This window comes from Mesoplodon bidens, assembly GCF_964165515.1.
Source record: "Mesoplodon bidens genome assembly, chromosome: 2".
Lineage (NCBI taxonomy): Eukaryota > Metazoa > Chordata > Mammalia > Artiodactyla > Ziphiidae > Mesoplodon > Mesoplodon bidens.
In genome coordinates this window covers 165,016,963-165,031,290 of record NC_138177.1, presented here as the reverse complement: position 1 = coordinate 165,031,290, position 14,328 = coordinate 165,016,963, and the positions used below count along the sequence as shown (strand labels likewise).

The window sequence follows — 14,328 nt, the reverse complement described above, 5'->3', positions numbered from 1 at the left end:
CATCTGGACCTAGTAGAAACTAGTGGGCATCAGATCCTGGATTTGATCTGGATGCAGCAACTGATGGAAGCTGGGGCTGTTTCTCTTAAGAGGACTGTGTGGGGAAACGAGTTACATATTGTTCTTTAGATGTGAAAAATGAAACAGGTGAACCAAAGAGAAGATTATTGTAGATTCACTTATAAATATTCAGTGGTCTTTTTCCTGTTCCTGGGCACACAGGATGCTATAGACTGAATGTCTGTGTCTTCCCCCAAAATTCATATTTTGAAATTTGATCCCCAATATGATGAAAATTGGAGGTGGGGCTTTTAGGGTGATTAGGTCATGAGGGTGGAGCCCTCATGAATGGGATTAGAGGCCTCCTGGGAATTCCCTGGCAGTCCAGTGGTTAGGAGGTTCACTGCCGGGGGCCCAGGTTCAATCCCTTGTCAGGGGAACTAAGATCCCGCAAGCCGTGCAGCAAAAATATAAAAAAATAAATTAAAAAAAAAAAGAGACCTCCTTTTCCCTTTCCACCATGTGAGGTCACAGCAAAAAGATGGCAGTCTATGAACCAGGTAGCAGGCCCTTACCATATACCAAATCTGCTGGCGCCTTGATTTTGGACTTCCCAGCCCCCAGAACTGTGAGAAATCAATTTCTATTGTTTATGAACCACCAATTCTATAGCATTTTGTTACAGTAGCCAGGATAGACTAAGACACAGATTGATGGCATTTTCCAGACCCCCTTGCTGTCAGGTTGGAGCCATCCACGTAAGCCACTTCTACAACTACCCCTTAAAAACATCTCATGTGATTCTTCAATCCTCTCTTCCGTTTCTTTGGCAACCATGGAGGCCACAGTTGAAGATAATAGCATCACAAGATGAAAGAAGCCTTCATGGAAGACTGGCCCAGGAAAGCTGTCAATCCATATGAGACTAATGTGAGAGAAAAATACACTGCAGATTCATTCTCCAATGTTAAATGCCTATAGTGAGAATTCTAGTTCATATTCACGCTATCATTCATTCAACTGACTGTTCTCTACCAAGCCCTCCTGAAAGGGAATATAATGATAAACAAAATACAGTCCTTGACCTCAAGGAAGTTACAGTCTGGTTGAAAAGAAATAGATAATTTCTAAAACAGTGAAACAGGGACTTCCCTGGTGGCACAGGGGTTAAGAATCCGCCTACCAATGCAGGGGACAGGGGTTCGAGCCCTGGTCCAGGAAGATCCCACATGCCGTGGAGCAACTAAGCCCGTGAGCCACAACTACTGAGCCCACGTGCCACAACTACTGAAGCCCGTGCGCCTAGAGCCCATGCTCCACAACAAGAGCAGCCACCGCACACAAGGAAGAGTAGCCCCTGCTCGCCACAACTAGAGAAAACCCACACACAGCAACGAGACCCAACGCAGCCGAAAATAAATAAAATTTTAAAAAAGTAATAAATAAAACAGTGAAATAATGATTCTGACAGAAGTTCAAGGTTCTATGGAACACAAAGAAGGAGCACCAAACCCAGTCTTTTTATTGGCGGGGGGTCTAGAGAATTAGAACTCATTTGAAATAACTTAGGTACCTGCTTATAAATGTGGAAATACAATATTTTTAATTGATATGGTATCCTTTATAGTTTGAAGATTACTCTTTTTTTTTAATTTTTTTTTTTGGCGGTATGCAAGCCTCTCACTGTTGTGGCCTCTCTCGCTGCAGAGCACGGGCTCTAGACGCACAGGCTCAGCATCCATGGCTCACGGGCCTAGCCGCTCTGCGGCATGTGGGATCCTCCCAGACCGGGGCACAAACCTGCGTCCCCCACATCGGCAGGCAGACTCTCAACCACTGCGCCACCAGGGAAGCCCAAGATTACTCCCCTTTATCGATAAGACAAAAAGACATTAGGGGTTGAGTATAGTCGTTCTCTCTTTGCCACTTATTCCATCCTTTTATTCTCCAAGCCAAAACCACAAATTTTAGGGTCCTTTTCATTGCTCTCAATCAAGAATATTTCCCAAGCTTCACTCCTTTTCCATGTTTTAGCCTAGAGTACACTGTGGTTGTAATCATGTACCACCTCTTTTGTCTACAGTATTACTAATTTTTTTAATATTTAAATATAAAAGGCACATATGCTCATATTTTTAGAAACCCAAACCATACAGATATGTATAAAATAAAATATAAAAGACCTTATTCTGCCCCCAAACCTCCATGATTTCAGTATTAAGTTTTGTATATATTCTTCTAAAAATTTTTCCTATGTATATATGTCCTTTTAAAACTTGAGCTCAAAGGGCACCCTGATAGCTATAAAGGAGTTTTTTAAGTGCTTCCAGTTTGCCAGGAACAGTGTTAATTTATACCTCCTATCCTAAAACTGAGTTTGGTTAGTGCCTCCTTTTACTCTACAAAAGAGTTCTAGTTTGGACAATAATATGAGCTGCTTCAGAGTAGCTGAGAAAGATGAAGACTAGGGTAAAAAGATGGAGTGATTTCAAGGTAAGTGATGACCATAGAGAGAACCATTTCTGACTGCAGAGGACTGAGGACTGACTGGCAATAGGGGAAAGTGAAAGAGAACCTGAGGCTAGGATTTATGTTGTATTGTGAACAATGAGTGGAACAATCTTGAGATAGAGCTAGCAAGTAGTACAGAAACGGATAACTCAATAAGGAAGAGACAATGTGATTAAAATAACTCCAATAATGAGTAATGCTCATCAGCAACATCTCTCTTTATACACAAGTAAACAGCAGGGTTAAAAATCTTGGCTTTATTCAAGATATGGAAACAACCTAAATGTCCATCGACAGATAAACGGATAAAGAAGGTATGAGGGGTGTGTGTGTGTGTGTTTGTGTGTGTGTATATAATGGAATACTACTCAGCCATAAAAAAAGAATGAAATAATGCCATTTGCAGCAACATGGATGGACCTAGAGATACCAGTTGGAAAAGACAAATGCCATATGATATCACTTATATGTGGAATCTAAAACATGATGCAACTGAACTTATCTATGAAACAGAAACAGACTCAGACATAGAGAACAGACTTGTGGCTGCCAAGGGGGAGGGGAGTTGGGGAGGGATGGATTGGGAGTCTGGGATCAGAAGATGCAAATTATTATATATACGTATAACTGAATCACTTTGCTGTATACCAGAAACGAACATAACGTTGTATATACCTCATAAACTATAACTCAATAAAATAATTTTTTTTAAATCATGGCTTTATCATCATCAACTTGGGACAGGACCATTCTTTCCACTCAAGTTTTAGATTTCTACTACAGCCTGTGAAAATTAGCTTTACTCCTCAACATCTGACATTTACTCTTCTTATTCTAATTATTTTTAACAGTTAATAAATGCTCTATATTTTCTTAGATTCTATATTTGTCTGTTCAGCACCCACTAATCACAGGGCCGAACTAAGAGCCAAAGTTGCTTACATCCCCCCTGCAATCTAGAGCCTATATTCTGAACCATACTCTGAACTATATTCCCCTGCTGTAAAATCAACCCAGTGCCAGATACCTAGTGATAGCTTCTATACCCCAAAACCCTCTGGAATTATTCAAACTAGCTAATCCTAAATAAACAATTACCCTACGTTACGTTGCTTCACCTTGCCTGTGGAAACCTCAATTAAGGCTGTAGCCTATGCATTCTCTTAGAATTCCCCTATGCATCTCTGCCTCCTGAATGACACTGGTGCTTACCCCCGTGACCCTGTGTGGTCTGCTACGTCTCTCATCTCTAAGAGAACTGTAACATGAAACTTAAAAAAAAAATAAATTTATTTATTTATTTGGCTGCGTTGCATCTTCGTTGTTGCGCAAGGGCTTTCTCTAGTTGCGGCGAGCAGGGGCTACTCTTCATTGTGGTGCACGGGCTTCTCATTGTGGTGGCTTCTCTTGTAGCAGAGCACAGGCTCTAGGCTCCCAGGCTTCAGGAGTTGTAGCACACAGACTCAGTAGTTGTGGCACACGGGCTTAGTTGCTCCACAGCACGTGGGAGCTTCTCGGGCCAGGGCTCAAACCCGTGTCCCCTGCATTGGCAGGTGGATTCTTAACCAGTGTGCCACCAGGGAAGTCCAAACTTTTTTTTTTTCTTCTTTTTTTTCAATGGCACTGACCTCTTCATGTAGTCACTCAATCACCTTTATAAATTAAGACCCAGGTACAAATCAATTAAAAAAAAAAAGATGCCCCATGAGAACCACCATTTATAGTCAGCAGAAAATTTGTGGGTTTAAAAAAAAATTTTTTTTTAGTATTTAAAAAAAAAATTTTTTTTAATTTTTTGGCCACATCACGTGGCTTGTGGGATCTCAGTTCCCAACCAGGGACTGAACCCAGGCCCCTGGCAGTGGAAGCACAGAGTCCTAATCACTGGACTACCAGGGAATTCCCAGAAAATTTGGTTTTAAAGCACTTTAATTTCTTACCTCTCTCTGAAGTAACAATCAGATTTTGCACATCATATTATAGATACTGAACAGAAGAGCAAGCAAATGAAGCAGAGAGGAAAAAATGACTCACCAGCAGGTCAGCTTCACAATTCTCATTACCTTAAATAGGTAAGGAGTGACTAACAACAATACTCATTTCAACAGTATGTCAACACTTACATAAATCTTTTGAAACTATGACCAAGCCTTTGTCTTACTATATTAAAAACTCAATGACAGAATCTTCTTTGGTACATTTAGTGTCTCTAATTCAGCTATTATAAGGTATATCTTAGATACACCGCTGAGGATGATTTTTAACCCTATCATTTCCCTGATTATTAATGTTCCACCAGGCATATAGGATGACATTTTAAATGTTTCAAAAGGTCCTTTTACCAACTGCTTATGTCTTCCTAGTTTTATACTTAAGTGAGGGGCTAAAAGACTAATAGCAAAAGAATTACCAGTATGCACCAGTATGTCTCAACATAAAGTAAAATATTAAAAATATATCACTGATGTAAAGAATACATCTAGAACATGAAAAACATACGCTATTATCTGCTTTCAAAATTCAAAGTTTTTCAGGTTGGATTTTCATAGGGAGGTAAACATGTACCACTCTATATTCTCTCTTAATATAAAATGCAAGAGGCTGATTCAGGAGAGCAAATTGAATCAGTATTTATCTAATTTCAGAAAAAGAAGGTCAAGCCAAAAGGAAAAGATTCTTTAACACAAAAGTATCTTAATAGAATGATTACTATTATCTTCCTTTTTTAAATGCTAAGGGTCAAAAAACACTTAGGAAAAAACAAAAACAAAAAAGCCATGGCAAGGCAATAAATCTGTATCACTTGGGGACATTTAAAATGATTTTATTTATTTATGTTAAATATTTAAAAGAAATTAAGAATTCAACCTATTCTCAAGGGTCTTATCTATTTTTAAGAATTAGCTAGTGGTCAAATTATACTTTCTTCAACTACTACTACTACTTTAAAAAAAATTTAGTCAGGGAAATTTAGGTAATGATAAAACTAGATTTTCTGGCAGAAATGGTATACACTGTTTGGTAAATAGATGTCCTATTTTCTAAAAACTGTAAGAGTAGCCATTGCTTTTTTTAAATGACATTTCTAAAGACAATATTTATTTTGTAATGCTGAATTTTCTAAGCAAGTCCTTGGCATTAAGTTAGCAAAATATGAATTTAGGAACACAGAACATTGTTTTCTTAGAAGAAAAGTATTAAGGAGTCCTTTCCTTAATTTTATTTCTGATTTAGAATCTGTAGTACAACTGAATAATATTTAAAATCTCTTAAGATTAGCTTTTCTACAATCAACTTTAAATTGTTAAAGGAAATACTCACTGGTTGCTCTGGTAAATCTTGCTCTTCTTCCATGAGGACCAATATTTCTTTATTACACTTATGCGACTGGACTGCAAGTGTCTCTCAGCAGTCTTCACAGTCTGTTTAAAAAAGAGGGGGGATTCAAAGCTTTATGTACTCTTAAAGCATTATCATTGAGGCCATCAGAGAATAATTTTTAAAATATTTTGCTACCTCAATCTTTCTACGTGAGCTCCAATCTCAAAATCTCAAATCTGCACGTGGCTTTTCAAAATGGACATGCTGCATCAAGTCAGGATAGGTTTACACAATACCTTTTATAATTCCTTGCAAAAGCCAACATGTGGAGCCACTTCTGCTGTACTTAAAACATGGTTACTATAGTGCCCAATGCATTTAACACTTTATAACAAGCCATGTGCAATTAACTAAAACACAACTTTTTTTAGAATTAGGGTTACATTAAAAAATGATAAAAACTAGCTTAGCCAGTCAAGAAGTTATGATAACATCTAACCTGCTTTAATGGGGAACATTTACATAACTGTTAACACACACAATCACTTTAAATAGGGCAAACTGGAATATCAAATAAATACTTTTGCAACCAACTATATATGTAATCAGCTTAAAGGAAAACTCAATTCTTCTGGATCTATTTTAATAATGCAAATAAGTAAGTAAAGTGAAACACTGAATTTTAGAATTAAGGAAAATAATCATGTAGAGCTAGGACCCAATTTATCCTGAAATAACGAGCTCCACTACATGTATTGCCTAGTCAATTATTTAAGCAAAATCTTTACCTTCTCAGACTCTGCTCTTCCTGTCCTGGTTTTCAAACTAAAAAAGAGAAATAGGACTCTAAGCCCCACATTTACTGGTAAGAACACCTTATTGTGCCCTGCTGCCGAGTGAGACAGAAAGATGTTAGAAAACTAAATAATTATAAAAACTATAAACTCCATTTCTATTTAACAAAAATGAAAGTAGCACTTCTCCAAAACAGATGTGATTGTTTATGCCTTTAATTAAGGTCACACCTGTTTTCACTTATTTTTACCAACCACTGTAACCAACTTAACAGACAAAGCTTAAGCAAGTATAGAATCGTATTGCAGAAGTAATGAATTAAAAGGGAAATGAAAAACTTCACTTATACCAATTTACCACCACTCCACTAATACTGCTCTATTCTGGTGTAATACAACACACTTTAGAGTCACACTCTAAAATGGGATAAGGAGAGAAAACACGTATAAGGGACACAATCAGACGCAAAACTGTCCAACTCTGACACAGCTTTCCTCCCTGCCCTGATCTAGAATGTCAAAAGAAAAAAAAATTTAAAGGTCAGAAGAACTTCATGCTCAATGCACTCACGTGTAACTGATACACAGAGCCTCAAAAGCTAAGTTTTCATACTACATGACGTAGATAACTAGTACTGCAGAATTACAGCGGGCAATAACTAAAGCTCACAGGAGCTATCTTCCCCCCATTTGTTTTGCTCTACTCACAAGAGCACAACCAATGTGACGTGAAACTGATTCACAATTGTGAAAGATGAACTGTTTTTTTTGTTTTACCAGCTTATATCTGTTTTAGTTTTAAAATGAAATGTCTTATCTTTATGGGATTTTAACAGTGTCAATGTACATCATGTATTTAATACATATATGATTTCATCCCAAAAGAAAGAGCAAACTAGGGTCATATCATGAGAAATGTAATGCCTTTAATACCTCATTTGTTAAATTTCTGTGCGACCAGATCTCATCTAAACAAAAAGTGATAATATCCCATGTTTTACTCAGTTGAAAGCCGTAATTGTAATGACTGCAATCTCTAATTAGTAGATTCTCAGCAAAGGAGAAGGAAGGGATATTCTTTCTCATGGCGGAAGGGTTATAAATCTACGCCTAAACAAGAGGAAGGTAAGAAAAAATGTGTTAAAAAAAAAGAAAAAAAAGGTACTAATAACATGTCCTTTAATTTAATTTTTGTTTTAAACACAGAAATGAATTTATTTTAAAAATATGAACAATGTTAAAGGAGAACACAGATTTTTTTATAGATCAAAAGGGGTCATGGGTTTTAAAAGGTAAGAAATACTACTCTTAATAGTGGGGAAATAAATTCTCAAGCCATAAAAAACAGAATGTTAAAATCTTGAATTTTGTTTCTTAGGAATATGGTAATATTACAGTGATTTTATAACAAAGGGAACAGCTTCCTATTTTTCTTCAGATAAGTTCTATAAGTTGAAAGAAAACCTTCTTTAAGGGAAAAGATTGGAAGACATTCTTTTCTACCTCTATTTCTTCTTCTTTGAAAATAAGCACCTTCTGTTGTTTCCATCTTAAAAATCATCTTTATCTTCTTCATTTTTTAATATAGGGAAGGAAAAGGGTCACAGATAATTTCTACATTTGGGGAAAAAACCTTAAAAAAATCAAGTAATTAATCAATGACCACCAATAATTTTGATAATTTTAAAACACAAAAAGCAACCTACAAAGGATGCATATGATTTATTACAGAATTTCTGGGACTCTACTGGCAACATGTGATATATGTGAAGTTTGTAAGCATACATTCTGGTACACTTGTATATAAAATATATTAATAATGACTATAAATTATGTAATTCCATTACAACATGCATCTAAGATACTACTTTCCATCAATATAGGATTCTTCCTTCCTTCCAGTATTTTGTAATGTCAAACACCTGAAATACACTAGATAAAAGAACGTAAGTATTTATCATGCTTCTAGCATTTATCAATGTGATAATAAAACTTTTAATATTAAGATCTTACACCATTTTCTACAAGTGGCACATGCTTACAATCGAAAGTCACATTTACTAACCACCAGATGAAAGTGTTATATAACACAGACAAGGTGCTCCAGTACTGGATAATAAAAAAAGGTACAGAAATACCATACAAACCTTAGTTTTCTCACTTCCGTGTACTAGTTCTAGAGTTTAATTGTGTATTTTGGTATTTTCTTACCATTAATATAACCTGACATTGAGAATGGCTCAAGATGGTGGAATAGAAAGACATGCGCATACACCCTCTTGCGAGAGCACCACAATCACAACTAACTGCTCAACAATCATCAACAGCAAGACACTGGAACTCACCAAAAAAGGTATCCACATCCAAAAAGATAAAGGAGAAGCCATAATGAGACGTTAGGAGGGGCACAATCACAATAAAATCAAATCCCATAACTACTGGGTGGGTAACTCACAGACTGGAGAACACTTATACCACAGAAGTCCACCAACTGGAGTGAAGGTTCTGAGCCCCACGTCAGGCTTCCCAACCTGGGGGTCCGGCACCAGGAGGAGGAATTCCCACAAAATCAGACGTTGAAGGCTAGCGGGATTTGACTGCAGAATTTCGACAGGACTGGGAGAAACAGAGACTGCACTCTTGGAGGGCACACACAAAGTAGTGTGTGCATCAGGACCCAGGGGAAGGAGCAGTGACCCCATAGGAGGCTGAACCAGACCTACCTGCTACTGTTGGAGGGTCTCCTACAGAGGTGGGGGGTGGCTGTGGCTCACCTCAGGGACAAGGACACTGGCAGCAGAAGATCTGGGAAGTACTCCTTGGTGTGAGTGCTCCCGGAGTCCAACATTAGCCCCACCAAAGGGCCTATAGGCTCCAGTGCTGGGTCGGCTCAGGCCAAACAACCAACAGGGAGGGAACTCAGCCCAACCCATCAGCAAACAAGCAGATTAAAGTTTTACTGAGCTCTGCCCACCAGAGCAACACCCAGCTCTACCCATCACCCGTCTCTCGCATCAGGAAGCTTGCAAAGCCTTGTAGATAGCCTCATCCACCAGAGAGCAGACAGCAGCAGCAGAACTACAATCCTGCCGCCTGTGGAATGAAAACTGCACTCACAGAAAGACAGACAAAGTGAAAAGGCAGAGGACCATGTACCAAATGAATGAACAAGATAAAACCCCAGAAAAACAACTAAATGAAGTGGAGATAGGCAACCTTCCAGAATAAGAATTCAGAATAATGACAGTGAAGATGATCCAGGACCTCAGAAAAAGAATGGAGGCAAAGATCGAGAAGATGCAAGAAATGTTTAACAAAGACCAAGAACAATTAAAGAACAAATACCTAGAAGAATTAAAAAACAAACAAACAGAGATGAACAATACAACAACTGAAATGAAAAATACACTAGAAGGAATCAATAGTAGAATAACTGAGGCAGAAGAACAGATAAGTGACCAGGAAGACAGAATGGTGGAATTCACTGCAGCAGAACAGAATAAAGACAAAAGAATGAAAAGAAATGAAGACAGCCTACGAGACCTCTGGGACAACATTAAGCACAACAACATTCGCATTATAGGGGTCCCAGAAGGAGAAGAGAGGGAGAAAGGACCTGAGAAAATATCTGAAGAGATTACAGTCAAAAATTTCCCTAACATGGGAAAGGAAATGGCCACCCAAGTGCAGGAAGTGCAGAGAGTCCCAGGAAGGGTAAACCCAAGGAGAAACACACTGAAGCACATAGTTATCAAACTGACAAAAATTAAAGACAAGGAAAAATTATTGAAAGCAGCAAGGGAAAAATGACAAATAACATACAAGGGAACTCTCATAAGGTTAACAGCTGATTTCTCAGCAGAAACTCTACAAGCCAAAAGGGAGTGGCAGGATATATTTAAAGTGATGAAAGGGAGGAACCTACAACCAAGATTACTCTACCCAGCAAGGATCTCATTCAGATTCGACAGAGAAGTCAAAAGCTTTACAGACAAGCAAAAGCTAAGAAGATTCAGCACCACCAAAACAGCTCTACAACAAAAGCTAAAGGAACTTCTCTAAGTGGGAAACACAAAACAAAACAAAAACAAACCCAAAATAATTAAGAAAACGGTACTAGGAACATACATATCGATAATTACTTTAAAAGTGAATGGATTAAATGCTCAAACCAAAAGACACAGGCTTGCTGAATGGATACAAAAACAAGGCCCATATATATGCTGTCTACAAGAGACCCACTTCAGACCTAGGAACAGATACAGACTGAAAGTGAGGGGATGGAAAAAGATATTCCATACAAATGGAAATCAAAAGAAGGCTGGAGTAGCAATACTCGTATCAGATAGAATAGACTTTAAAATAAAGAATGTTACAGGAGACAAGGAAGGACACTATGTAATGATCAATGGATCAACCCAAGAAGAAGATATAACAATTACAAATATATATGCACCCAACACAGGAGCACCTCAATACATAAGGCAACTGCTAACAGCTATAAAAGAGGAAATCGACAGTAACACAATAATAATGGGGGACGTTAACACCTCACTTACACCAATGGACAGATCATCCAGACAGAAAATTAATAAGGAAACACAAGCTTTAAATGACACAATAGACCAGATAGATTTAATTGATATTTATAGGACATTCCATCCAAAAACAGCAGATTACTCTTTCTTCTCAAGTGCGTACAGAACACTCTCCAGGATAGATCACATCTTGGGTCACAAATCAAGCCTAGGTAAATTTAAGAAAAAGGAAATCATATCAAGCATCTCTTCCGACCACAACGCTATGAGATTAGAAATCAATCACAGGAAAAAAACGTAAAAAACACAAACACATGGAGGCTAAACAATAAGTGACTAAAACCAAGAGATCACTGAAGAAATCAAAGAGGAAACCCAAAAGATACCTAGAGACAAATGACAATGAAAACATGATGATCCAAAACCTATGGGATGCAGCAAAAGCAGTTCTAAGAGGGAAGTTTACAGCAATACAAGCCTACTACAAGAAAGAAGGAAAATCTCAAACAATCTAACTTTACACCTAAAGGAACTAGAGAAAGAAGAAGAAACAAAACCCAAAGTTAGCAGAAGGAAAGAAATCATACAGATCAGAGCAGAAATAAATGAAATAGAAACAAAGAAAACAATTGCAAAGATCAATAAAACTAAAAGCTGGTTGTTTGAGAAGAAACACAAAATTGATAAACCATTAGTCAGACTCATCAAGAAAATGAGGGAGAGGACTCAAATCAATAAAATTAGAAATGAAAAAGGAGAAGCTACAACAAACACCGCAGAATACAAAGCATCCTAGGAGGCTACTACAAGCAGCTCTATGCCAATAAAATGGACAACTTGGAAGAAATGCACAAATTCTTAGAAAGGTATAACCTTCCAAGACTGAACCAGGAAGAAACAGAAAATATGAACAGACCAATCACAAGTAATGAAATTGGAACTGTGATTAAAAATCTTCCAATAGGGCTTCCCTGGTGGCGCAGTGGTTGAGAGTCTGCCTGCCGATGCAGGGGACACGGGTTCGTGCCCCGGTCCAGGAAGATCCCACATGCTGTGGAGCGGCTAAGCCCGTGAGCCATGGCCGCTGAGCCTGCACGTCCAGAGCCTGTGCTCCGCAACGGGAGAGGCCACAACAGTGAGAGGCCTGCGTACCGCAAAAAATAAATAAATAAAATAAAAAATCTTCCAACAAACAAATGTTTGTTGGAAGACCAGAAGGCTTCCCAGGTGAATACTATCGAACATTTAGAGATGAGCTAGCACCACACCTTCTCAAATTCTTCCAAAAAAGTGCAGAGGAAGGAACACTCCCAAACTCATTCTATGAGGCCAACATCATCCTGATACCAAAACCAGACAAAGATACTACAAAAAAAGAAAATTACAGACCGATATCACTCATCAATATAGATGCAAAAATCCTCAACAAAATAGTAGCAAACAGTCCAAGAGCACAGTAAGAGGATCATACACCATGATCAAGTGGGATTTATCCCAGGGATGCAAGGATCCTTCAATATACGCAAATCAATGTGATACACTATATTAACAAATTAAGAAATAAAATCCATATGATCATCTGAACAGATGCTGAAAAAGCTTTCGACAAAATTCAACACCCATTTATGATAAAAACTCTCCAGAAAGTGGGCATAGAGGGAACCTACCTCAACATAATAAAGGTCATATACGACAAACCCACAGCAAACATCATTCTCAATTGTGAAAAACTGAAACCATTTCCTCTAAGATCAGGAACAACACAAGGATGTCCACCCTCACCACTATTATTCAACATAGTTTTGGAAGTCCTAGCCATGGCTATCAGAGAAAAAAAAGAAATAAAAGGAATACAAATTGGAAAAGAAGAAGTAAAACTGTCACTGTTTGCAGATGACATGATACTATACATAGAGACTCCTAAAGATGCCACCAGAAAACTACTAGAGCTCATCAATGAATTTGGTAAAGTAGCAGGACACAAAACTAATGCACAGAAATCTCTTGCATTCCTATACACTAACAATGAAAGATCAGAAAGAGAAATCAAGGTAACAATCCCATTCACCACTGCAACAAAAAGAATAAAATACCTAGGAATAAACCTACCTAAGGAGGTAAAAGACCTGTACTCAGAAAACTATAAGAGACTGATGAAAGAAATCAAGGATGACAGAAACAAGATGGAGAGATATACCATGTTCTTGGATTGGAAGAATCAATATTGTGAAAATGACTGTATTACCCAAAGCAATCTACAGATTCAATGCAATCCCTATCAAATTACCAATGGCATTTTTTACAGAACTAGAACAAAGAAATCTTAAAATTTGTATGGAGACACAAAAGACCCCAAATAGCCAAAGCAATCTACAGGGAAAAAAATGGAGCTGGAGGAATCAGACTCCCTGAATTCAGACTACACTACAAAGCTATAGTAATCAAGACAATATGGTACTAGCACAAAAACAGAAATATAGACCAATGGAACAGGATAGAAAGCCCAGAGATAAACCCACGCACCTACGGTCAACTAATCTATGACAAAGGAGCCAAGGATATACAATGGCGAAAAGACAGTCTCTTCAATAAGTGGTGCTGGGAAAACCACTGGGACAGCTACATGTAAAAGAATGAAATTAGAACACTCCCTAACACCATACACAAAAATAAACTCAAAATGGATTACAGACCTAAATGCAAGACCGGACACTACAAAACTCTTAGAGGAAAACATAGGAAGAACACTCTTTGACATAAATCACAGCAAGATCTTTTTTGATCCACCTCCTAGAGTAACGGAAATAAAAACAAAAATAAACAAATGGGACCTAATGAAATTTAAAAGCTTTTGCACAGCAACAGAAACTATAAACAGGATGAAAAGACAACCCTCAGAATGGGAGAAAATATTTGCAAATGAATCAACGGACAAAGGATTAATCTCCAAAATATATAAACAGCTCCTGCAGCTCAATATTAAAAAAAACAACCCAATCCAAAAATGGGCAGAAGACCTAAATAGACATTTCTCCAAAGAAGACATACAGATGGCCAAGAGGCACATGAAAAGCTGCTCAACGTCACTAATCATTAGAGAAATGCAAATCAAAACTACAATGAGGTATATCACCTCACACCGGTCAGAATGGCCATCATCAAAA

The 14,328-nt window shown here is 37.8% G+C and overlaps 1 protein-coding gene across 5 annotated transcripts in view; it reads right to left on the bottom strand.

The window, feature by feature from the left end:
- EYA3 (EYA transcriptional coactivator and phosphatase 3) overlaps window positions 1–14,328 on the bottom strand; it is a 110,177-nt gene that overhangs the window by 60,820 nt on the left and 35,029 nt on the right. For 3 of the 5 annotated variants that reach the window (XM_081226692.1, XM_081226697.1, XM_081226694.1), the window contains one exon: window positions 5,833–5,933. In XM_081226692.1, coding sequence (XP_081082818.1) covers window positions 5,833–5,865 — 33 coding nt within the window. In that variant the 5' untranslated portion in view covers window positions 5,866–5,933. Of the gene's footprint in view, window positions 1–5,832; window positions 5,934–6,620; window positions 6,658–14,328 lie in introns of all 5 variants that reach the window. The other 2 variants (XM_081226693.1, XM_081226695.1) reach the window with 1 other exon arrangement.